This window comes from Heptranchias perlo, chromosome 38, assembly GCF_035084215.1.
Source record: "Heptranchias perlo isolate sHepPer1 chromosome 38, sHepPer1.hap1, whole genome shotgun sequence".
Taxonomy (NCBI): domain Eukaryota; kingdom Metazoa; phylum Chordata; class Chondrichthyes; order Hexanchiformes; family Hexanchidae; genus Heptranchias; species Heptranchias perlo.
In genome coordinates, this window is record NC_090362.1 from 10,875,008 (window position 1) to 10,901,918 (window position 26,911).

The following is a 26,911-nucleotide window of genomic DNA, read 5'->3' on the forward strand; positions in this document are numbered from 1 at the left end:
CTCTTTCACGAATCTGAAGGTTTAACCACTGCACTGGGTAATTATAGCCAACTTGCATTTATATAGGGAGGGAAAGTGGAGTTGATGTAGATAATCAGCCATGATCTTATTGAATGGCGGAGCCGACTCGAGGGGCCGTATGGCCTACTTCCTGCTCCTATTTCTTATATTATGTATTTTATATAGCAACTTTAATATAGTAAAGATCTCAGGCACTTTACTGGGGAAGGGGGAAGAGTTAAAAGGATCATGGGGTAAGGAGTGGGCAAGGTGACCAAAAGCTTGGTCAGAAAGATGGGAGGGTTTTGAGAAGGCTTTTAAAGATGGGCGGAGGGAGGGGAGGGGTTGGGGAGGGGCAGAGGGAGGGGCTGGGGACGAGGGGGTGGGGGACGCAGGGCTGAGCCGGGGGCAGGGCCAAGGGGTGGGACCGGGGGGGGGGGGGACCAGGGCCGTGAGGGGGGGTCAGCAGGGTAAGGAGGCGCAGGAGGGGCGAGGTCTGAAGAAGGCCAGAGTTGGTGTTGGGGGAAGATAGAAGACTGATGAAGGTTTGAGGCACCGGGCAGGTCAAGTCCATGGAGGGATTTGAAGATGAGGACAATGATTTTAAATCGAATATTGTGAGGGACAGGGAGCCAGTGTCAGTCAGTGAGGAGAGGCGTGATTGGTGGGCAGAACAGCTTACGGGCATCTGACCTTTGGATACATTGGGAGTTTATGGAGAATGGGAGGCCAGCAAGGAGGGCATTGGTGAAACAACCTCTGAAGACAATGACTGCAATTCTCCCCCCGTACCCCAGTCCTCCTCCATCCATTCTCCTTAAGACACTGACTGACTTCTTACAAAGATACAGTTCTACAGAAATCCTCTACTACCTCACATCCAAGTGGCCATTAATAATGAGTGAGCCAAGACAGACTGACAATATGTTGGAGGGGTTTTAATATCTGGCACAATCCTGTCCTTACCCATCCACATATATACAATAAGGAGTAGCAATGCTGAATCACTGTTTCCCCTCCCCAACCTGGGCACTGAGGACAATTGTGGTAATTCAATACATGGGCTCATCATCTGGGAAAACAAGAGCATGTAACTGAGGAAAAATAACTCCAATAACCACACAATGGCAGCAACGCACATGGACACACAAACAATCTCGACACACGCTCCCAAAGGAATCCAAAAACACACAGACAAGAAACACGAGAGTGGGACGCTGTGAATCGCACCTCACCATTAATACACAGCTGCTTGAGTTTGACCAACGCTGCCTGCACCTCCGGGACACTTGGTAAACTCTTATCCAAGTCAGATTTAAAAACCTCACTCTTCTGTGGGTGGCTTTGTGCTATCGCCTTAAGGATCCTAACAAAAAAGGGAGAAGATTTAGTAATACAGCATTTAGCTCAAAACTGACAGCCTGCATTCATTTTACAAAGAAGAGCATTTTTTGTCACATTTAGAGAATGTCAGTCCCCTGAGCTCAGCAACCCAGCACCTTCAGGAACTGTACCCAGTGAAAGTCTCATCAGACTCAACCATCTCCTCAGACCCCTTCTTATCTAACTACGCACTTTAAAATGTTGATTTAATCCTTTTTGTAACAAAAAATACATCAAATTTGGTGAAACCAAAGAAAAAAGACATAATTCTGGGGTAAAGTGCCTGTAACTGAAGCTCCTGATCATACAGTCGCTCAGTTGAACATATGGAGGGAAAAAACAAAGCTGTAAACTTCCAGACATCAGAAGGCGATTATTGACTCGTCTGAGGAATTGGGCCATGTTCGAGGACAATACTCTGAGCCAAACCCTGGCGATTAGCGGTGTTACACCGTGTTACCATCTCCCTACCTTGTGTCGTGTTTTCTCAGCTGTATCCCAGCTTTAACATTGGCCATCCTCACCAGGGCACTGCCAGTCCAGTGATGCCAGCACCACATCTACAACACAACCACACGCACAGCTAAACCTTCTGCTCAATCGCAATCACTGCTGCTTTTAAAAACATTGCACTCCCAATATTAACCGTTTAATTACACAATGTGTAAACTGCCCTCATTGCCATACGTAAAGTTTTACCGTTTTTATGAATGTTTTGCAAACTATTTTGTTACTCTACAAAAGGCATAAGGAACTATTGGGGGGGAATCACATCACAGGTCTCAAACCTGTGTTCCCAGGTACTCCCCCTCCCTGGACACCTCCTCACATACTCAGTGTCTGTGTTGGAGTACGTTTTATAGGAACAAACTCTTTATTTAGGATCGGAGCCGTCGAACTGATTTCTGCATCGACGATATTTCCTCTCACTAGTCTCTCAGACTGGTCTGTACACATATTAATCTGCAGTATAAATATCAAGTGAAGGAGTTACTTCCTTGCCCTGGTACTTTCTGCTGCGTTCCATACTTTCTTTCGAAGAAGTAACTCAAATACAGAAAGCAATAAGATCTTATGATATAGATGTTGAACCCCATTCATTAGATGACGGCTGATGCTCCAACTGTACTGAGACCCCTCGTCCTAATACTATCCAGCTGATGGCCAATACATGCTACGTGCACACAGTAGAATTGGAGGTCTGTGTTCAACTGGTGTTTAAATCTTTGAAACAAAAAATGTAATAATCACATTTGTATCATTGCTGCAAGTTTCTACAAGGAGTTCACTAATTTCCAAACTAAGACATGCACATGGTGAGTACAGCAACACTCACTGGGATTCGAGCACCATTGAAAGAAGGAGCCAGCTGCTTCAAGTCTTCATCTGCCAGGGAAGATGGAACTACAAAGTATTCTGGAAGGCTGCAAACCACAATAAAATAGACAGATAAAAAAACTACTCACAGTAAAGCTTGAACCTTTAAACTCTGCTAATACGGAGCCACAGCCAGCCCCAACACCCAGCTGGGCGGGAACAGCCAGGTCTCCCCCCAGGTCCTCCCTCCCGCTCCCCCGGTGTCAGCTCCCCCTGGGCTGGCCCCTCATTTACTCTGCGCTTTGTATATTTAAATCACTTGCAGTGAAATCCAATCATATATTACATACTACTGTACGTTTCCACCTCACAGTCCATCTCTCTGAAGATCTTCTTACTTAGTGGAAGTAGCGTAGTGTTCATTGACAGAACAGACTCTCCACTCTGACGCCCCTGTCCGCTTTATTTCCCTGTCCCAGTCCGAGTAGGCTTCAAACAGCGGTGTCTGCAGTCCATCCACTCCCGGGTCTGCACCATTCATTCTACCAGCTAAGAGCAAGGAGAGTAGACAAAAGTACGGCTTAGAGATCGTACTCTACACTTACATAGTGTGATCAGAGACAGAAGTCTGCGATTGTAATCAGGGGCCGGATATTGGAGCATGTGAGTACAAGGGGTTGTCCTGAGAGCAGTGCCAAGGTCACAGAGACGAACACTGCTGTTTTATGGCAAAATTCTTCTCGTTTGGTGGGGAATTATTTTTGTTGTTGCAATTTTGCCCCTTTTTCTTCCTCCTCATCTCCAGAAGGTGTCGATTCCTAATAGGATACAGTTCCAGTGACTCCAATCCTGTTCTCATCCATCATCCCACTGGGCAGTGATCAGGATCAGGAACCCTGGCTGAATCATCCCCTCCGCAGCCCAGGGACAATTGTAGCACCCTCCCGTTCCAGCCAAGGACAGCGAACTCAGCACACAACCTGGGCATGCTGGCCTGTATGCTCAGTTACTCACTGCTTTTCCCAGCTGAGGTGTCGAGGAACTTAGGGGAAACTTCACTTACTCAGCAAGTGAATGGAAATGCTACTGTCGAACACAATCTATTCGAAAGAAGATGTGACTGACCAGGGCAGATAAACCAGTATAAGGAGACAAATACCATCAAAACAACACATCCCAGAAACAGCGGTTCAAACCCAGCTCAGTAGATAGCCCAGTGTCTGCTGCTCTCCGTTATTCCCACTGCCTTACCTGAATTTTGGCACTGCTCCTTGGCGTATGCAAACCCAAACAGCAGCTGGAGATCTTTTGGCTGAGAATAATGAGCAATCACAAGGCAGATCTGGAACAAACCAAGAATCCAGAGTTATGGACAAGCTGCGGAAATGGTACCAACAGCTGAACAGTGGCCTCTGCTTCTCACCTGGAAAGGTTGGGTTATCAGCTCAGAACTTCACAGAATGGTCCAAATTCTTTTAGCGACTGCCCATATGGCCAGCAGTCACCAAACCTGCCAAAGGGGCAGTGGTTCCCCTCCACACACCAGAGTTCAGTTCTGATCACAAGTTTATTGCCTTTCCCCAAAGGAACTTTGATAGTGGGGAACCCAGTAAGCAACCAAGAGGATGCCCGTGAAGCTTTTATCAGTGTCTAGCTTCACTCTCCAGTGACCTGCCAGGACAGTCAGCATGTGGCACCTTGCACCTTACTAAGAGACAGTATTTCCATTGGCTGCTCCCTCACCCTCACTTCTACTTTGAATGGCAGAGGTTTTGATGCTCTCAGGATATCAGACCCAGGAGAATTGAGCAAACACTAAAGAAAAGCTAGCTACTTGGACAACGTTCTACACAATGACAGTCACGTGAGGGAGAAAGGTTGATTATTCACAGCCTGATGGTGTAGCAAATAGTTAAAGTGCACCCTGGGGAAAAGTCGGCATTTGACTGCAATCATTCCTACCGTACACAAAGAACGTTCTGTGCCCAACACTCATCAGCGCCTCAACTGCTCCACGCCCTTTCACTTTTATTGTACACACAATACAATGGCCATCATTCATTGAGAGAGCAGCTACACATCTCACAGACAGGAACTCCCTGTATCACTGTGCCAGCTCTCCATTCCCACTCTTGTTATTTCCTTCATGTAGTCAGTCTGTCAGTACAAACACCCAACCAACAGTACTCAGCGTACTCTGTACCCATCACACCCGGGTACACTTTACTCAGCATACTCAGTACCCATCGCACCCGGGTACACTTTACCCAGTGTACTCTGTACCCATCACACCCGGGTACACTTTACCCAGCGTACACTGTACCCATCGCACCCGGGTACACTTTACTCAGCATACTCAGTACCCATCGCACCCGGGTACACTTTACCCAGTGTACTCTGTACCCATCGCACCCGGGTACACTTTACCCAGCGCACACTGTACCCATCAGACCCAGATACACTTTACCCAGCGCACACTGTACCCATCACACCCGGGTACACTTTACCCAGCGTACAATGTACCCATCACATCCGGGTACACTTTACCCAGTGTACACTGTACCCATCACATCCGGGTACACTTTACCCAGTGTACACTGTACCCATCACATCCAGGTATACTTTACTTAGCACAGCTCCACACGACTAAAAGGACAGCTCAGGACTCCAAGCCCAGCCCCACAGACCAACCCAAGTATAAGAACAGAAGAATTTTAGGAACAGGAAAAAGTTATTAGGCCCCCCCCAACAACCCCACCTCATCCCTCAACTCTCCAGAAGTGCAGCCAATTTTACTGTCCTCCCCTGGTCACTATGTACACAGCTCTACTCCTCTCTATGCTAAAAGCTTCAACCTGACCTTCCTTCATATTAACTTCATAAACTTAACTTGTTTCCTGGTATTTGAATCTTTCGACATAATGGACATGTTGTCTGGTCAATAACTGCACATTTACAGTCTCTATCTCCAGTTCAAGGGTCTTCATGAAAAAGCAGGGCTGCTTGGGGAGATAGAGAAATTGGTCTGTTCTTGAACACACTTCCCTCTCCCCAATTCTCTCTACTCTATTCCTTGAGGAGCTGACTCATGTTAGAATTAGGCTTAGGCTCCACAGCCCCTAGCAGTGCCTCAATTAAACAGGAACAGAGCCTGGATAATGGCAGCAGGCTATTCAACCATGAGTGTATCACAGCCAACCATGGCCCTGTCCTCAGCCGCGATGCACTTTCCAGCAGAAATTGCTGGGTAGCTGACTGACTTTTCTCTTCCATACCCAGGGGCAGTGAGCCCAATCATAGCAGCTCTACTGTTGGCCTGGCCCAGAACAGCTAACTCAGAACTGTGGGGGGTGGTGGGCTGTCTCTTTCATCACGGTAACATTACACCCCGGTGATGGGATAAGGTGCTTCATCCCAATCTACATCACAGTAGCACATCTTCACAAACAAATGCGAGGCGGCTTCTGTAAGATAATGCCCGGTTAAAGATCATTGCTCTTTACTGGGGAAAGGAGTCAAACATAAATGGATTGAAATCACATTGTGTGACATCAGCAACAAAGCCTTTTGCACACCTCTATCTGCTACTTTAAACAGATTAACATGTTCATTATAAGCCATCGCTTCGACTGTCCTTTCAGCCTCCCCTTAGCTTCTCTCGTCCCTGTGTCTCCTCATTGCTAAATGTCTTGAGATGTTCTACATGTGGCGATGTTGAAGTTACAGAACCACAGAAGTTTACAATACAGAAGGCCATTCAGCCCATCGTGTCTGTCCTGGTTCCTTTCTAGAGCAATCCAAAACTAATCCCACTTCCCATGTTCTCTTCATATCACCCAGTATCTTCCTCTGCTTCAAGTATTGATCCAATTTTCTCTTAAATGGTACAATGGTCTTTCTTTCAACCCTTCCCTATGGCAAAGCATTCCATGCTTCAACATCCCAGTGTATCAAGGCATTTCTCCTTACCTTTCTCCTCACTCCTTTAGTAACAATTTTAACTTGATGACTCCCCAACCAGAGGAACTGGTCTTTCTTCATATACAGTATCAAAAACCTGTCATAATTTTAAAAACTTATATTAAATCTGCTCTCAGCCATGTCTGCTCCATTGGAAATAGTCCAGGTATCTCCACCATTTACCACTGGTGGTGCCAGAGGACTGGAGAATTGCAAATGTTACACCCTTGTTCTAAAAAGGGTGTCAGGATAAACCCAGCAACTACAAGTCAGTCAGTTTAACCTCGGCAGTCGGAAACTTTTAGAAACGATAATCCGGGACAAAATTAACAGTCACTTGGACAAGTGTGAATTAATAAAGGAAAGCCAGCACTAATTTGTTAAAGGCAAATCGTGCTTAAACAACTTGATTGAGTTTTTTGATGAGGTAACAGAGAGGGTTGATGAAGGCAATGCGATTGATGTGGTGTATATGGACTTCCAAAAAGCGTTTGATAAAGTGCCGCATAATAGGCTTGTCATCAAAGTTGAAGTCCATGGAATAAAAGGGGCAGTGGCAGCATGGATATGAAATTAGTTAAGTAATAGGAGCAGAGAGTAGTGGTGAACAGTTATTTTTCAGACTGGAGGGAGATATACAGTGGTGTTTCCAGGGGTTGGTATTAGACCATTGCTTTTTTTGATATACATTAATGACTTGGACTTGGGTGTACAGGGTACAATTTCAAAATTTGCAGATGACACAAAACTTGGAAGGGTAGTGAACAGTGAGGAGGATAGTGATAGACTTCAAGAGGACATAGGCAGGCTGGTGGAATGGACGGACACATGGCAGATGAAATTCAACGCAGAAAAGTGGGAAGTGATTACATTTCGGTATGAAGAACGGGGAGAGGCAATATAAACTAAAGGGCACAATTCTAAAAGGAGTGCAGGAACTAAGAAATCTGGTTGGTCCCAGTATCTCCGCCATTTACCATTCTTCCAAAATGCTCAACAAAATGCTCAACAAAATGCTGGCGTGTGTCTCCGCTTTGTACATTTACATTTCACGTCCAGTACGACTGGACTGTCACCTTTCTGGCAGATTCTGGAACAGACTCGTCGAAACGGAAGCGGATGATGCGGAAATCTTTGCAGTAAATGATCAGCTCGGTGGGTTTAAACTTCAGGTACTGGTTGGGACCTAGCACCTTCCTCTTCTTCCTCGCTTCGTTCACTGGACAAAGGAAAGCAGAACATTTAGCCCAGCCATGGTCATAAACACACTCCCTCTGTCAGAGCATGAGAGTCACGTTAATAGTGAAAAATACAAGTGTCTCTCTCTCTCACTCACACACACACACACACACACACACACACACACACGCATACATGCGTTTTACAACTGTGCTGTAAATTACACACGGCCTGACACCAATTCGTGGGGGTAACATTCTATAGAGAGAAGTGTGGCAGGAGTCAGCCAACACAGATAGTCCGACTGAATCACCTCAAAAAGGCCGCAGTCCTTTAATGGGAATCCAAGCGAGCCCATTCCTCCAATTTAAAACAACCTTGTTAATTAGCTGCCTGCAGATTAATTACAGATTGAGCAACAGTCAGAGCAGGACCGGGAGACAAATAGGCTCCTGCACACATTCATGAAGTAAGATTTATTGTTTACCGTGGACTGGTGACATTCTTTCGATCTGGGATCAAACCGGAAGCAGTTGGAGTGAGACACAGCTACAAGTACAAAACTGCTGCACTGTGGATGGTTTATTATTACAAGGTATACACTAAAATAGTTTCAAAACGTGGCACTGCCACTGAGCAGCACAGCCCTCCCACCCTGCCCTTCAGCAGGGAAGAGTCCAAAAGCACGTGAAATGCTAGATTGAAATTGCATTTTCTTACAGTGAAGTTTAGCCAAATGCCTAAATTTATTTTTAAACTTTTTAAACATAAACACCTGCCACCTGTGCATTCCCAAATCAAGAGAATTCCAGGTGAAGGGTTAAGTCCCACAGTGCAGGACAGTACAGGGGTGAAGGGTCAAGTCCCACAGTGTAGGACAGCACCAGGGGTGAAGGGTCAAGTCCCACAGTGCAGGACAGCACCAAGGTTCCAAACATCTATAGAGACAACAAGGTAAATCTACAGGAAGTGACTCAATGACACCATGCTTGGATTTTCAAAGCCTGTAGATTGTGGGAGGAAAGAAAGACTGAGGGAGGTGAAGGTTCCACTGATAAGAGGTTCTGGGAAGGAGTGAGAGTAGGGAACGGCACGATGGGTCTTTGCTTCAACACAGAGAATGCATGGAGGAGGAAGAGTGCGTAGAACACAGCTTTTTTTGAAACTTAAAAGGAACAAGATAGGAAAGCTCAGAGGGGCAACCTAATCATGGAATAAAGCTGTAGAGAGTGAGACATTCTCAGTGAGAGACTTCAAATGTGGACAGGAAGCACAACGAGGGAGATGTAAAAGATATGCACTCTCCTGACAGCTGTCAGTAGTTCCCCACCCAGTGTGGTACTGAGCCATACAGATCCAGAAACTCCAGATTCCATTCCTGCTCTGTGCACAGTTAGGTGATCTCACCCAGGGTAGATGTACAAGATCAGCTAACTCAGGTATAATTAGCTTCAGTGGCCTTGAGAAAGGGAAAGAGCAACCATCAGACACACACATCTTTCAAATCAGCATTGCAGATGGAAAAAGCCAGAAAAATTGCAATGGGATTCTAGGTTTTATAAACAGGGGCATTGAATAGAGAGCAAGGAGGTGATGAAGAATCAACAAAGACATTGATTAGGCCACAGATGGAGCACATTATAGAAAGGAGATGTGTAGCATTGAAAAGGTGCAGTATAGTTTCACTGGGATAGTTCCAATGAGAAAGACTTGAAAAATAAGAGCTATCTTCGCTGGAGCAGAGAAGGTTCAGATGAATCCTGTGGAAGAATCAAAATAAGGAAAGTGTTTGAGGGGGGAAATATTAGCACTGGGTGGTGAATTGTAACAAGGGGAGATAAATTCAGTAAGATTACAGGCATAAAGAGGGAGTTTAGAAGAAATGTTTTGTGCAAAGGGTCATTAGAATATGGAATCCATCACAAGTCAAACATATAGCCTGTAATCAGACAGCTTCTGGTAATGAGGCTCTCCCAATAAACACTGAACACCACCAGGGTGAGAACCATTCACAACCCAGTCTCCTCATTTATATCCTACACAAGCCAACAAGGAAAGAGTCAATTCAGAAATAAACAACTCAGTCAGAGTCTGTAAAGATAAAGATAATTTTTGCGATCCAGATATGAAACATTAATCTCTCTCTTCAAATGCTGTGTTCCAGCATTTTATTTTTATTTTAGGTTTTTAGCATTTGCAATTGTTTTTGGCCAACAGAAACATTTCAACTTAGAACATGAACAATAAAGGGCGGGGGACTGGTCCGTATGAGAAATGGTACAGATGATTTAAGATGTCAACACCAGCTCCCACTGTACCTGCCACAACCTGTTCCACACATGTCAAGGACACATCATGTTCCTCCAGCAGCAGGTTTCTGTACTGAAATTTCTGTGGTTAAAAAGTTAAAAGTTAGAATCAAAACCAGACCCTTTCACAGAAGAACAAGAACAGTCAGTATCTTTACTTTGTTTTGCACCTTTAGAGTGCAAATATAATAACAGTCTTACAAGACTGTTACATTGCAGATTTACAGTGTACTGTATCTGCATTACCAGGCCCATGCTATCCCACATGATACAGGTACAGAAACACAGGTTTCAAGTCTCCGGCACCATCTAATAACTCTGAGCTACTAACCTACCTGTAAAACTAAGGACGACCTTAAAAGGACTCTGGGGAACACCAACAATGAGCCTAGATGACCCTGAGCACACCATTCTGATGTACTTGCTGACAGGAGCTAAATCTTAAAATGCATTTACATAAAGCATGTTTCCATTAAAAATAATAGAGAAAATATTAAATTATCATTCAGATTTTTTCCTGTGTATTCTCACCTCAGTTGTGGTTGATTACAGTGGTGCAATGAGAGTGATTAGGTGCAGATTTTCTGCTCCTCCTGCTAATACTGCCATGCCAAATTCTTCATTATATAAACTTGTTTGGACACATGCTTCCTCTCAGACAACTGCTCCACTTTTAATCTCCTTAATAAACTCGGATGAATGAGGCAGTGATTAGGGACAAGCCATGTGAAGCAAACAGATTTCCTCCAGCCATCACTGTATGCCTATCAGGAAAGGGCCATAAAACGTATACACACCCCCACTGTGCATTATCTGGTACATCACTCCCCTCATTATTATAGAATACACTCCCCTCATTATTATAGAATACACTGTGCATTACCTGGTATAACACTACCACCCATCCCCCTCCATTATTAAGTGCACAAAGGATTGGGAGATAGCACTAGAGTTAGAAATAGTACAGTATTAGATGGGATCAGACTAAGAGAGAAAATAAGGTGGTCTAAGATAGGTTTACAGTGCATGTTTGTAAATGCACGAAGCGTAGTAAACAAGGTTGGTGAGCTGCAGGCGCAATTAGCCACATGGGAATATGATGTTGTGGCGATAACAGAGACCTGGCTCATAAAAAGGCAGGATTGGGTACTAAATGTTCCTGGATACAAGGCGTTCAGGAAACATAGGGAAGGAAAGAAAGTGGGGGGTGGCAGTATTGATTAAGGAGAATATTGCAGTGTTGGAGAGAGGGTGTCCTGGACAGAATCTATTTGGTTAGAGTTAAGAAACAATAGAGGTGCCATTACACTACTGGTGTAGTCTATACGCCACCAACTAGTGGAAAGGATATAGAGAAGCAAATTTGCAGGGAAATTACAGAGATGTGCAAGAATTATAGAGTAGTGATAATGGGGGGCTTCAACTATCTTAATATAGACTGGGATAGTAAGGGCAAAGAGGGGGAGGAATTTTTGAAGTGTGTTCAGGAGAACTTTCTTGACCAGTATATTTCCGGCCCAACAAGGAAGGAGGCATTGCTGGGATCTGATTCTGGGAATGAAGTGAGTCAAGTGGAGCAAGTGTCATTGGGGGAACATTTAGGGAACAGTGATCATAGTATCATAAGGTTTAGATTAGCTATGGAAAAGGACAAGGACCACTCTAAAGTAAAAATACTCAATTGGAGGAGGGCCAATTTCAATGGAATGAGGACGGATCTGGCCTGGGTAAATTGGATTCAAAGATTGGCAGGCAAAACTGTAATTGAACAATGGGTGGCCTTTAAAGAGGAGATGGTGCGGGTATAGTCTAGGTACATTCCCACGAGGGAGAAAGGTAGGGCAACTAAAACCAGAGCTCCCTGGATGACAAAAGAGGTAGACAGTAAAAGGGAGCAGAAAAAAGGGGCATATGACAGATGTCAGGTTGATAATATAAGTGAGAACCAGGCTAAATATAGAAAGTTCAAAGGGAAAGTGAAAAAGGAAATAAGAGAGGCAAAGAGAGTGTATGGGAAAAGACTGGTGGCTAACATAAAAGGGAATCCAAAAGTCTTCTATAGGCATGTAAACAGTAAACGAGTAGTAAGAGGAGGGGGTGGGACTGATTAGGGACCAAACAGGAGATCTATGCATGGAGGCAGAGGGCATGGCTGAGGTACTAAATGTGTACTTTGCATCTCTCTTTACCAAGGAAGAAGATGCTGCCAAAGTCACAGTAAGTGAAGAGATAGTTGAGATACTGGATGAGCTAAAAATCGATAAAGGAGGTACTAGAAAGGCTAGCTGTATTTAAAGTAGATAAGTCACCCGGTCCGGATGAGATGAATCCTAGGATGTTGAGGGAAGCAAGGGTGGAAATTGCGGAGGTGCTGTCCATAATCTTCCAATCATCCTTAGGTACGGGGGTGCTGCCAGAGGACTGGTGAATTGCAAATGTTACACCCTTGTACAAAAAAGGGTGTCAGGATAAACCCAGCAACTACAGGTCAGTCAGTTTAACCTCGGCAGTCGGGAAACTTTTAGAAACGATAATCCGGGACAAAATTAACAGTCACTTGGACAAGTGTGAATTAATAAAGGAAAGCCAGCACGGATTTGTTAAAGGCAAATTGTGTTTAACCAACTTGATTGAGTTTTTTGATGAGGCAACAGAGAGGGTCGATGAGGGCAATGTGGTTGATGTGGTGTATGTGGATTTCCAAAAGGCGTTTGATAAAGTGCCGCATAATAGGTTTGTCATCAAAGTTGAAGCCCATGGAATAAAGGGGGCAGTGGCAGCATGGATATGAAATTGGTTAAGTAATAGGAAACAGAGAGTAGTGGTAAATGGTTATTTTTCAGACCGGAGGGAGGTATACAGTGGTGTTTCCCAGGTGCATGTTCCCCTCCAAGTCACACACCATCCCGACTCGGAAATATATCGCCGTTCCTTCATCGTCGCTGGGTCAAACTCCTGGAACTCCCTACCTAAAAGCTCAGTGGGAGTACCTTCACCACACGGACTGAAGCGGTTCAAGAAGATGGCTCACCACCACCTTCTCAAGGGCATTTAGGGATGGACAATAAATGCTGGCCTTGCCAGCGACGCCCACATCCCATGAACGAATAAAAAAAAAATTAGGACGATTGCTTTTTTTGATATACATTAATGACTTGGACTTGGGTGTACAGGGCACAATTTCAAAATTTGCAGATGACACAAAACTTGGAAGGGTAGTGAACAGTGAGGAGGATAGTGATAGACTTCAAGAAGACATAGACAGGCTGGTGGAATGGGCGGACATGTGGCAGATGAAATTCAACGCAGAAAAGTGGGAAGTGATTACATTTCGATAGGAAGAACGAGGAGAGGCAATATAAACTAAAGGGTACAATTGTAAAAGGGGTGCAGGAACTAAGAGATCTGGGGGTTTATGTGCACAAATCGTTGAAGGTAGCAGGGCAGGTTGAGAAAGCAGTTAAGAATGCATACGGGATCCTGGGCTTTATAAATAGAGGCGTAGAGTACAAAAGCAAGGAGGTTATGATGATCCTTTATAAAACACTGGTTCAGCCACAATTGGAGTATTGTGTCCAGTTCTGGGCACCGCACTTTAGGAAAGATGTGAAGGCTTTAGAAAGGGTGCAGAAGAGATTTATTAGAATGGTACCAGGGACGAGGGACTTGAGTTACGTGCATAGACTGCGGAAGCTGCGGTTGTTCTCCTTAGAGCAGAGAAGATTGAGAGGAGATTTGATAGAGGTATTCAAAATCATGAAGGGCCTGGACAGAGTAGATAGAGAGAAACTGTTCTCATTGGCAGAGAGGTCAAGAACCAGACGACATAGATTTAAGGTGATTGGCAAAAGAACCAAAGGCGACATGAGAAAAAACTTTTTTACACAGCGAGTGGTTGTGATCTGGAATGCACTGCCTGAGGGGGTGGTGGAGGCAGATTTAATCGTGGCTTTCAAAGGAGAATTGGATAAGTACTTGAAGGGGAAAAATTTACAGGGCTACAGCGATAGGGCGGGGAAGTGGGACTAGCTGGATTGCTCTTGCAGAGAGCTGTCACGGACTCGATGAGCTGAATGGCCTCCTTCCGTTCTGTAAGCATTTTATGATTCTATTACATAAAACACTGATGCATTACCTGGTATAACACTCCCCTCATTATTATATAATACACTGTGCATTACCTGGTATAACACTCCCCTCATTATTATATAATACACTGTACATTACCTGGTATAACACTCCCCTCATTATTATATAATACACTGTGCATTACCTGGTATAACATTCCCCCCAAAATTATATAATTTTCCAAATTTGGGCTATCCACTCAGTCAACTCTGTCCCCTACAATCCCCTATCACTCACATCCTCAGCTCCTTCCAAACCTTGCCCCCACCCTCTTACACTGCCTAGCTTCCCTCCCATCCCAATCCACGCTCATCAGTCTCACCTCATCCAAGAAGCCCCTTCCAGATGCTCCTTCAGCCTTACTTCCCCTTCTTAGCCCCAGTCTTCTTTGACATCATCAACCTCTCCCCATATTCAGATATTGGTCCCAGCCCTTTCACAATATCCATTATCAACCCTCTTCTAAAAAAGCCCAACCTCAACTTATCTTCTGAAACTACCACTGAAACTCCAACCTAACCTTTCCTCTCAAGATCTTTGAATGTAGTTGCTACCTAACTATGGCCTCACATCTCCAACCACTCCAGATCCAAGTCTCTCCATGTCCAACTGGCCCACAGCAGAGATCACACTGCTCACCCTCACCAGTGACTTCTACCATGTGTGATCATGGCCTGTTGTCCATCAACTTCTCTGTGCCTTTAATTGGCTCCTTGTATCTTAGAGGACTGATTTCAAGACCCTCATCCATGCTTTCAAATTCCTTCATGGCCTTGAGCGACTCAATAGGAAATCTTCGGCCGTATTTACCTGCACCATCTGCAACCTCGAGGTTTAGATTACTGCTTGTTCCAACTGCTTCTGCGCCTCTACTAAAGACCCATCTTTCAGCCACTTCACCCCACCACCCGGAACTCACTCCAACACCATCTCCCTGTCTTCATAAACCTTCTCCTCAACCCTAATATCCTTCATATTCTACTAGTGTCCATATCTGCCTCTTGTACTATGCTACAAGACACTGTAATGTGAGGAGGGCTATTAGTGCAAGCTGTTGACGTGCTGCTACTAATTGTAGAGACAACAGAGAGAAGGGGAACACTGTCTATGAGCTGGAAATTGTAAACAATTTTACAACACCAAGTTATAGTCCAGCAATTTTATTTTAAATTCACAAGCTTTCGGAGGCTTCCTCCTTCCTCAGGTGAACGTTGTTGGAAATGAAATCCTCGAAATGAAATCGCATTTATAAATCACAGAACAATGCTTGGTGATTACAGACAGTTTTTTCAACTGCCCGTTGCCAAGGCAATCAGTGTGCAGACAGACAGGTGTTACCTGCAAGGTCTCCGAATATACAAATCACCAAAAAAAACAAAAAAAAGAGATAGAGAGGTAAAAACATAGAAAAGACAGCAACTGACCCATTATATTAAAAACAGATAACATTTGTTCGCTGGTGGGGTAACGTGTAGCGTGACATGAACCCAAGATCCCGGTTGAGGCCGTCCTCATGGGTGCGGAACTTGGCTATCAATTTCTGCTCGAGACACACGACAACGCAAAATCGTCGAGCAGAAATTGATAGCCAAGTTCCGCACCCATGAGGACGGCCTCAAACGGGATCTTGGGTTCATGTCACGCTACACGTTACCCCACCAGCGAACAAATGTTATCTGTTTTTAATATAACGGGTCAGTTGCTGTCTTTTCTATGTTTCTACCTCTCTATCTCTGTTTTTTTTTGGTGATTTGTATATTCGGAGACCTTGCAGGTAACACCTGCCTGTCTGCACACTGATTGCCTTGGCAACGGGCAGTTGAAAATACTGTCTGTAATCACCAAGCATTGTTCTGTGATTTATAAATGCGATTTCATTTCGAGGATTTCATTTCCAACAACGTTCACCTGAGGAAGGAGGAAGCCTCCGAAAGCTTGTGAATTTAAAATAAAATTGCTGGACTATAACTTGGTGTTGTAAAATTGTTTACAATTGTCAACCCCAGTCCATCACCGGCATCTCCACATCATGAGCTGGAAAAGCAGAGATTTCAGTACTTCTAGCCCCAGATGTTCCTGTTCCCTAACTCCCCCAGGAAATCCCGAGACGATGTCACAGCTTTCCTCGTCCAGTCATCTAGCAAACTTAGTCCACGTATCTACAACTTGTTGGGCGCGATTCAGTGCAGAGAAGTTCAGTAGAACGGAGGAAGGAAGCGATAGCAACTTACTGCTGGGGCAGAGCAGGCGGCGGGAAGCTCATGCACGCGCAAGGAGTTTGTTTTCAGTTTAGTGTCGCCAACATCCAATAATTACGTAGCTTAGACTGCTGCACTGGTTTCGATCACTTTATCTACCTGATCCATTTCCTTGGCATGTAGTATTTTACACTGGGATACATCTCCAGTTTTATTGAACAGTTATATTCAAAACAATTACGCCCAATATTACTGAAACCAGTGAAACGCTTATCTCCTGTATCTTTTGTGTTGATAACGTAATGCTAAATCGATGAGTAGATGGCTAACACCAGCACAGGTGCAATGGGCCAAATGGCCTCCTAGAATCACACCGCACAAAAGGAGGCCATTCAGCCAATCGTGACTTTGAAAGAGCTATCCAATTAGTCCCAATCCCCTGCTCTTTCCCCATAGCCCTGAAATCATTTTTTTTCAAGTATTTATCCAATTCCCTTTTGAAATCTACTATTGAATCTGTTTCCACCGCCCTTTTAGGCATCGCATTCCAGATCGTAACAACTCGCTGCGTAAAAAAATTCCCATCTCCCCTCTGGTTCTTTTGCCTATTACCTTAAATCTGTGTCCTATGGTTACTGACCCTCCTGCCCGTGGAAACAGTTTCTCCCTATTCAAAACCCCTCCTAATTTTAAACTCCTCTATTAAATCTCCCCATAACCTTCTCTGCTCTAAGGAGAACACAACCCCAGTTTCTCTAATCTAGGATTTTATGAAATACAAATTCCAACTTGTTTGTGCTTATTTTAAAAGATATTTCATTAAAGTGTGGAAAGATTACAAGAGAGCACAAACCCGAAAAGGTGTCACATCCTTTGTAATGAAGGAGATCTTGAAGTTGGTGCACAGCAGCGTCCCATAAAGATCGTGAGCACTCGTGTCGGTAGCGATGCATTTTCTGACGTTACTGGTCTCACTCACCACAAGTTCCCCTGGAATAAAGCAGCCGGGTATTAGAATTACCTCAGTGTCCTGTTCAGACCCCATCACAACCTGCAGACTTTCAATCTATGGCTTGTGGCTCCAGAATCAAAGGCTTTGGCTTCCAGCCTAACATTTCACAATCTACTTATTTCAAATAGGATCCAGACCGAATTTTGTTTGGATCGGTGGGGAGTAGGGAGTCGGGAGTCGGGGAGAGAGGGGCCAACAAAATCAGTTGTGTTTAGTGTAGTTCTTTATAAGTTTCTATGCTTAATTCTAGCGTTAAGTATGGGCAGTCACACAAAAAAAATCAAATCTTAAGTTTTCAAAAATGTTCAAACTGCACTCACCCACCCTCTGTGCTGGGGACCTGTGAGCCCTGAGTTTCAGTCACAACATAGTGGAGTTTAGTACCAGCGCTAAGATCCCAGTACAGGCACAGCGTCGTCCCCCTGTAACTCTCTCGTGCATCAGCTGAACTCTGACACTTCACAACATAACGTGTGAATATTCAGAGTGAAATCCCGAAGAAATGTCAGAAATTGGCTAGTTAAGAAGCATGATTCTAAATGAGACTGTGGGGACCACAGTGGTGTGATAACTAATGTTTAGAGACTCCCTCAACAACAAACCAACACAAGTCAATGCTGATGTCAGCTCTCTCAGTTAGACCACACACCGCATTAGTGAGTGGGGAATTCCACCCCGCAAAAGATGCTGACTCTCACCAAGGTACAATTCTATGGGTGGTGACAGCCCTCCAGAACCTGGCTATTCTACCGTGCTGGCATCACAGTCAAACACAATCTTGTCCTTAGTGGACGTCTACACATGCTCTTTGCAGCATGAGTCACAGGACATCAATCATGAGTCAATTCACCCCTCTTTAGCCCAGGAAACCCAGGCTCATTTTAACCCTCTCTGGCAAAGGAAACCCAGGCTCATTTTAACCCTCTCTAGCCCGGGAAACCCAGGCTCATTTTACCCCTCTCTAACCCAGGAACTCCTGAGGTCAATTTTAGCAGCACTGCTGCTGCCCAAGCCGAGACCAGCTAGCTCAACACAGTCCCAGGATTGAGCCTGGAACTTTCCTGGTCTGTATTGTTCAGGTCCGACCGAAATTCTTCCTTCAACCAACACCATCAAAAACATTACCTGGTTATTCATTCATTAAGCTGTTTGTGGGTCCTTGCTGTATGCAAATTAGCTGCTGCTTTTGCCAACATAGGCACAGGAGTAGGCCAATCAGCCCCCTAACCTGTTCTATATTAACAAGAGTGGCTGCTGTACTTCAGAAATAATTAATTGGTCGTAAAGCACTTTGAAGAAGTAATAAGGCACTAAACAAATGCAAGTTGTGTTACTACTATGCACATTTACCTGCTGAGCCATCGTGGGGGTGGTGGGAGATCAGATACATGGTCTTCACCGAGTAACTGCTCTTGGGTATCCAGCTTAAGCTGCTTCATGTTCAGCCCTTCTTTACCAGACAGAATTTAGAGATTTGCACACAGTGGGGTGCCATTCACAATCTCACCAACATTTCTCAGAAAGTAAACATGTGACAGTGGAACATTCTCTTACTCTCCTCCTAGAGCAGGATCAGGTGACAGGTAATGAAGGAAGAAGTTTGGAAGCTCAGACATTAAGCTGGGATCCTGCCAAACACCTAAGGTACAGTAAAGCTGCCATGAGATCAATGGCTGCAGTATAACCAGTGTTAAACCAAGCACCACATGCTGCCCAGGACAACTCAACAAGGGCTCTGTCTAAAATTACAGCCGATTCAGACATTTTTCATCCAAATGCACCAGAATGGAAGGGATGCGGCTGTCTGAAAGGTGTTGATTGCCAATAGCATTAATCAGACAGTAGGCTGGGATTCCCTTTGGTCATTCATCTTGTTCTTAATTAAAAGACGACAGAAATGACAGGTTTATTCTGGTGTGTCTGAGGTTACAACAGAAAAGCTGCAATGTGGTTTATTTCCGAAACACTCAAAATGAAGATTGTATTTATAAAGTGCCTGCTCACATTCCTCAGGAATCTGGCAGCCATTTTGTACTCAGCAAGATCCCACAAATTGCAATGAGATTATTTTGGTGATGTTGTTTGAAGGGGGGTATTAGTGACTGGGACATCAGGAGGAATCCTTGCTCTTCTTCAAAAAGTGCCCTAGGATCTTTAGTGTCCACCTGAAGCACAGGAAAAGGCAGACGCTTTAATATTTAATCCAAAAGACGGCCCCTCCAACAGTGCAGCATTCCCTCAATAATGACCCTCCGACAGTGCAGCACTCCCACAGTACTGACCCTCCGACAGTGCAGCACTCCCACAGTACTGACCCTCCGACAGCGCAGCACTCCCACAGTACTGACCCTCCGACAGTGCGGTACGCCCTCTGTACTGACCCTCCGACGTTGCAGCGTTCCCTCAGTACTGCACTGGATTGCAAGCCTCGATCATTGGCTCACATCCCAGAGTGGGACACCAACCCAAAACCTTCTGACTCAGTGCCAAGAGCAGTACCAACTGAGCCAAGCTGACACTACGTGTTTCAGATACATGTCTAACACTCACATAAACTTCCTATCTTGAGTCAACGCCAAAACATTGAGAAAATGACCATTTACAAAATAATTGAGTCGAAGCCCATTTAAAGCTGATTTTTCTATAAGCTGTATCAGACACACTCCTACAAGAAGAGCAGCAAACACTTCTACTTCAATTAAACAGGGAGTGAAATCATTTGCTTCGAGGGAATAGAAAAGCTAATTTTCAATGGTCTATATAAACTTGAAGAGGATGCAATAGAGCAGACCCTGTGCCCCACATAGCACGAATTATAGCAGGACAAGCAACAACATCTGGAACAAATGCAAAGTAAATTAGATTGCAGGTTTGATTTTGGGTCATGTCACAGCACATATTCCCCTGGTAGAGGATTGATCAGGTTTCCCCACGCCTCCGGCCCCCGCTGGGGCACGGGCCACGCCTCCGGCCCCCGCTGCCCTCGGATACCTCACCCACACGGCAGGTGTGGGCAAGATATACAACTATGAGGGTATCATGGCCCTTCTCGATCCTGTCCTGACCTGACATTCACACATACGCATTCTCCAGCTCCTACAGCCAGACAGTGACCAGGAGCAGGAGTCCTGGCTGAGTGACTAACACAGCCCAGACTCACAGTGGATAGCGGGACTGTCTGGTCTGTCTCAGTACTACCATCAGCCTCTTTACCCACCGAGCCAGAGCGCTAAATAGTGGGCAGGTTTAAGTAGGTTTTCAAGCTACATCAGACACTTATTGACCATAAACCAAATTCCAAACATTCCCCTGATGTTAATGGCTGTTAATACCTGCCCCATCCCCATCTTTACAGACCAGGAAATGAGGATAACAAGGTTGGGAAGTTACTCTGTAGCTGGCTGTGCTGGACCTGACCTGGGAGGGTTTAATGCTGACGCAGGGTGCATGAAATAAGGAAGCAAGGAAGTTCTCCATTTTTCTGTTCTGATGTCCTTCAACTTGACTAGCAAAAATCCAAGGGGGATATTAAAAGATTAAAAACACTCCAACAAACAGCTGTGAAGCTGCTTTTGTTTAAGAACTGCTGTACAGAGCATACACCTACTCACTGTTTGATGTCTCACAGAAAGCTTGTGATTTTAATGAGGAAAACCATTACTGCGCAGTACCTCACTGCTCTGAGGTTTCATTAGCGCGTCACTCCACGCTGGGATTTATTTCACTCACCCAGCAGGGTTGCAACTGCTCCCGTTTTACATGTTTGAGATGGTTGTAAATCAGTCCAACAGTGAGACCTGCTTGTGTATTCATAATCAAACATCTGTTCGTTCATATCGAAAACTTAAGGAAACTGCAGCCTGGTCTGAAAGCTGGCATTGGTACCCAAGCTCCAGGTTGTAAAGTGGCTGCTGCCCATGTGTGGTGGGCGGGTGAGCCAGTTGTACAGCGAGTGGTAGCATACAGCCCGTCACACACAAAACAACGTCACACTGCCGGTCAGAAACTCCATGGAAATGCCAATCCAAAGACACAGTGCCACATTGGCCACAGGTTTCTCTACAGACTACACAACGTCTGCACTTTCCACCGGTCAAACGTGGCACCACCTCAGATGCTATTTGTGCCTCAAGCACACATAATAAATTAGTACTTTAAAAATTCAGTCCAAATAAATTGCCCTTTCATCCACTTAAATTTTTTGAAAACAGTTTTCACAGAGATTCTTGGATTCTAAAATGATTCCTAACCAGTTTTGTTTTTAAGCTGATTTTTGTCTAGAAACTGAGCCCTGAATCCCTGCTGCTTTTGAGAGTTTTACAAGAGCCAGTTGTCTGGAAATCTTTTCTCTGGTACAACAAAACATATAAAGTCTTGATGAAGTGAACATGTATTAACATCGGCCGAGGACAGCACAGCTTGACTGTGACACCCAGAACACTCAAATATCCCAAAAATTCGAGTAGTGCTGGAAACTGGTGCAAAATGGGCGTTGTGATGCGAACTCATGGTCCAAAGATCCTTATTATAAGATTCATTAGACAGACACAAGATGAGGCAAACTGCATCTGGGTGTGTGCTGGTGTGTTAGCATTTACCCGTGCAGAGACAAGGCCACAGGCCAGTTTTAGCACCAGGAAAGGGATGGGGATGTGTTAGAAATAGCTCCCCGCTCCATCACAACATCAACTTGCATTTATATAGCGTCTTTAATGTAATAAAACACCCAAGGCGCTTCAAAGGAGCGATTATCAAACAAAATTTGACACCGATCCACATAAGGAGATACTAGCACAGGTCAAAGAGGTAGGTTTTAAGGAGCATCTTAAAGGAGAAGAGGTGGAGAGGTTTAGGGAGGGAATTCCAGAACTTAGGGCCTAAGCAGCTGAAGGCACAGCTGCCAATAGTGGAGTGAAGGAAATTGGGGACGTGCAAAAGACCAGAAATGGAGGAATGCAGAGATCTCAGAGGGTTGTAGGACTGGAGGAGGTTACAGAGGGGCGAGGCCTTGGAAGGATTTGAAAATGAGGATGAGAATTTTAAAATCGAGGTGTTGTCGAACCAGGAGTCATTGTAGGTCAGCGAGCACAGGGGTGATGGGTGAACAGGACTTGGTGCGAGCAGCAAAAAGAAACCAAATTAAACTACATGTCATCTGGGCAAACCAGGTGTCAGAAAGGAAGAGCTGTGTAAATCAAACCTGTAACCACTGCAGCGATAAGTTAGTGACAAGTCCGAGCCTTCCTCAAATGTGCAGGAGATATTCATTCCGGCCTGTCATTTATTAATCTGTTCACGTGAAACACATTCTTTGTGCTGGGTTAAACAAAACCTTTTCTGTTGGAATATTAAAACCCATGGCCATGTGACTGAGTCACGCCATTAGTGCTGTTATCACATGACCCTAGCACTGGCTGAATGTGTTCAGTGTAACTCGGTTATCAGCCCCTCCCACACATTAACACGCGGGGGGGGGGGAGGGAATGCTACCTACTTGTGACTAAATACCTCCCACTCATTAAAACCCAGCTCGGTACAGTCTGTGTGTAGTCAATAATACCACAGCTCACTTTATATCACTGCAAAGTTATTATTTCAGACCTTTATGTTACAGCTATTTCTCCAGACTTTCCTTTCTGTTCTGCAAGAATTTAGCATCTTTCAGTAAATAGGCAGATGTTTCAATGCATAAAGTCAAAAAATGTACAGTTTTATAAAGGGAGGAATGAAAGGAGGGAAGGTAAGAAGGAAAGATTTGCATTTCGTGGTGCCTTTCATGCCCTTAGGACGTCCCAAAACACTTTACAACCAATTAAGTACTTTTGAATTATGGTCACTGTTGTAATGTAGGAAACACTGCAGCCAATTTGTGCACAGTAAGGTCCCACAAACAGCATGAGATAATGACCAGATCATCTCTTTTTAGGTGTTGGTTGAGGTAAATATTGGCCAGGACACTGGGAAAAACTCTCCTGCTCTTCTTCCAATAGTGTCATGGGATCTTTTACATCCACCTGAGGGGGCAGACGGGGCCTCGGTTTAACACCTCAACCAGTGCAGCACTCCCTCAGTACTGCACTGGAGTGTCGGTCTAGATTATGCGCTCAAGACTCTAGAGTGGGACTTGAATCCAAAATCTTCTGACTCAGAGGCAAGAGTGTTACCACTGAGCCACGGCTGACACCTAAATGATGTCAGCCACATCCAGTGTATCGAGTTTAAAATGTCAGTTTTGAAGCTCACAGGGAAGAGTTGTGCAGTTGATTAATGCTCCATTTACATTACATTTGGAGGTTACACTGCAATATAGAGGCGACAAGTGTCTCTGGGGGTGGGAAAAAACCCTACACAGAAGTCACCAGCTCCTTTCATATCATGCCGGCACTCCCGATGTGGAGATCTCACACAATCTCATCCTGTGCCAGACCCGTGCTAATGCCAACTGCTCATACACAGCCTCACCCCATGCCAGTGCCGACTACTCACACACAATCTCAATCCGTGCTAGTGCCGGCTGCTCACACATATTCTCATCCCGTGCTAGACCTGTATTCGTGCCGGCTGCTCAAACACAGCCTCATCCCGTGCCAGACCCATACTAGTGCCGGCTGCTCAAACACAGCCTCATCCCGTGCCAAACCCATGCTAGTGCCAGTGCTCCTGAAGTGGAGATCTCAACACAGGACATGGCAGAACAAGAGGAACTTTCCAGATTCACTTGCCAGGGGTATTCCCAGCCATGTTGAGCACTCAGCCACCTGTACACTGGTACAGAGGCTTGTACATTGCAGTCCTGTACTCACTTCCTTGCAGCATCACATGAGATCTGCCACAAGAAATGAGATGTGGTAACTGAGACCTGTGAGAAACTGCTCCAACACCATTGCAGCAGCTAGAGCTCTGAATCTGCCGGGGTTAGAGGCTGTATTCAAGGACCCGCAGCCTTGATCATTACAGGACACAGGACATCAAACCACTCCGTCCTTGAATGGTTTTACACTGCAGGAGTGCAGCTAAAGGTGAATGTGTCATTGTCGCTTGGTCAGCTCTACTCCTTAGTGTAATCCGCCCAATGTAACTGGAACCGATGGTATCACTGTTCAGAGGGTTAGTTTCTGTACAGTCAATGGGGGAATTAATTTCCCACATTTACAGTGATTATAAATCAATCTCCACATTACACAGTGAAGCCCAAGGCAATTGGCACCTGCATGAAGAGTAAAAAAGGGAGCACAGCACACACAACTCACTGCACACACAACTCTCAGCCCCAAACATGAACCGTGGGAAGCAGGCTGTGCAGAAACACCATTCAGAGTCTGAAATAAGATGACAATCGCAACCGCAATTACGCAAAGATAAGATGTGCTTATCAGGCTGACTAAACCAACTATACCTGTCCTGTAAATACAGTGAACAAAAAATGCTGTTCAGCTCATCAAGCCTTTTCTTTCCCACACGTACACTCTGCACCATCACGAGCTATCCCCCATATCATGATTGAAAACTTCCAAATTTTTTAGACTCATGTCACATTTGTCCCCCTCTTTGCTTTGCACCTCTTTATAAATCCTAATAATATATATCTACTTACAGCTTTATCACCCTGTCCTTCACTGTGTATCTGAACCCCTTGAGTCTCTGCTCTTTGACTCCTCCATTTAGTGTATCTTTTCTCTCATTCTTCCTCACAAAATGTATCACCTCATTTCTTCACATTAAATTTTATCTGCCATCTACCTACCCAATTTATCAATCTATATCCTCCTGAATTTAAAACCATTTGTAATTTATAGTCACTGGACGTGTGATTGAAAGACAAGACACAGAGGGGTCCCAGTGATATGATCCACATGTGGCTCTAACCATGCCTCGCTCCTGATCTCATTGGTCTACATATAAAAACTCGCATTTATATAGCACCTTTCACGACCTCAGGATGTCTCAAAGTGCTTTACAGCAAATGAAGCACTTTTGAAGTGCAGTCACTGTTGTAATGTAGGAAACATGGCAGCCAATTTGTGCACAACAAGATCCCACAAAAAGCAATAAGGTAAAGACCAGATAGTCCATTTCTTTTTCCACCAGGGAGAACTCTGCTGCTCTTCTTCAAAGTAATGCCATGGGATCTTTTACATCCACCTGGGAGAGCAGATGGGGCTTCAGTTTAGAAGTTGGCTATTCTGCCCCTGGAGCCTGTTCCACCATTCAATGAGATGGTGGTTAATCTGACCTAACTCCGTATCCCTTAATACCCTTGGCGAGCAAAAACCGAAAGACGTCCCCCCAGGCACGCAACATTCCCTCAGTACGGACTCTGGAGCGAGAGAGACCCATTGAGTCACGGCTGAGATGGGGAATAAGCCCCGTCTGACAGCCTGGTCTCCCGGGGTGGAGAGGGACCCGGGACCCAGGGCCTCTCAGGCACCGACATCAGGAGTCCGGGAAACTACAGCAAACTCAAAGACTGAGACTCGGGGCCTCTGATAAACGGCAGTAAATAGAAGCGGCTCACCCGGCAACAGCGCGGCCTCGCAAACCCGGCTCACCTCGGCCCGGCTGGGGAAGGAGCTCTGCGGAAATAAACAAGGAAAAATCAGTGCTGTTAAAGAGATAGAGGCCGGGGTGGCATTAATACAGAGCCCGGCTCCGGCCTCTCTCCCACCGGCCGCCCCTCAGCGCCTGTACCCGGGCCCACTCCCTCTCCCCCGGTCTCTGCCTCACCTCCGCCGCCGGAAGGTAGCTCCTAAAACTCGGCTTCGAGCTCTTCATTCCGGACACTCCGAACATCCCAAGCGCGCCTGCGGGGAGTGAGCGAGGGCGGGGCCGCGGCCTGGGAGTGGGGACAAGCCGCGCCTCAAACACCCAACTCGGTTTGAAGCATGGGCCTGGCCGCCGCCTCAGAGCCCGCTCCGGGGGAGGGAGGGAGAGGGAACAGCCCAGGAGGCGGGGGGGGAGAGGGAGGAAGAACAGCCGGGGGGAGGGGAGAGGGAGGAACAGCCGGGGGGAGGGGGAGAGGGAGGAACAGCCGGGGAGAGGGAGGAACAGCCGGGGGGAGGGGAGAGGGAGGAACAGCCGGGGGGAGGGGAGAGGGAGGAACAGCCGGGGGAGGGGGAGAGGGAGGAAGAACAGCCGGGGGAGAGGGAGGAAGAACAGCCGGGGGAGGGGGAGAGGGAGGAGGAACAGCCCGGGGAGGGGGAGAGGGAGGAGGAACAGCCCGGGGGGAACAGCGAGGGGGAGGGGGAACAGCGAGGGGGAGAGGGGGAACAGCGAGGGGGAGAGGAGGAACAGCCCGGGGGGAGGGGAGATGGTGGAGGAACAGCCAAGGGGAGGGGGACCAGCCAGGGGGAGGGGGGAACAGCCAGGGGGTGGGGGAGAAGGAGGAGGAACAGCTGGGGGGAGGTGGAGAGGGAGGAGGAACAGCC

General features: G+C 45.7%; 1 protein-coding gene across 2 annotated transcripts in view; it reads right to left on the minus strand.

Moving 5' to 3' along the window:
* The window catches only part of mtmr10 (myotubularin related protein 10), a 37,385-nt gene extending 10,739 nt beyond the window's left edge, over window positions 1–26,646 (minus strand). The window contains exons 1-10 of one of the 2 annotated variants that reach the window (XM_067973426.1): window positions 26,211–26,646; window positions 26,002–26,059; window positions 17,328–17,464; window positions 10,158–10,230; window positions 7,737–7,879; window positions 3,952–4,042; window positions 3,099–3,249; window positions 2,720–2,807; window positions 1,855–1,943; window positions 1,236–1,366 (exon numbers count right to left, since the gene is read on the minus strand). In XM_067973426.1, the coding sequence (XP_067829527.1) occupies window positions 1,236–1,366; window positions 1,855–1,943; window positions 2,720–2,807; window positions 3,099–3,249; window positions 3,952–4,042; window positions 7,737–7,879; window positions 10,158–10,230; window positions 17,328–17,464; window positions 26,002–26,059; window positions 26,211–26,276 (1,027 nt within the window). In that variant the 5' untranslated portion in view covers window positions 26,277–26,646. Of the gene's footprint in view, window positions 1–1,235; window positions 1,367–1,854; window positions 1,944–2,719; window positions 2,808–3,098; window positions 3,250–3,951; window positions 4,043–7,736; window positions 7,880–10,157; window positions 10,231–17,327; window positions 17,465–18,836; window positions 18,951–26,001; window positions 26,060–26,210 lie in introns of those variants that run through there. The other variant, XM_067973427.1, reaches the window with a different exon arrangement.
* Between the last annotated feature and the right edge of the window lie 265 nt (window positions 26,647–26,911).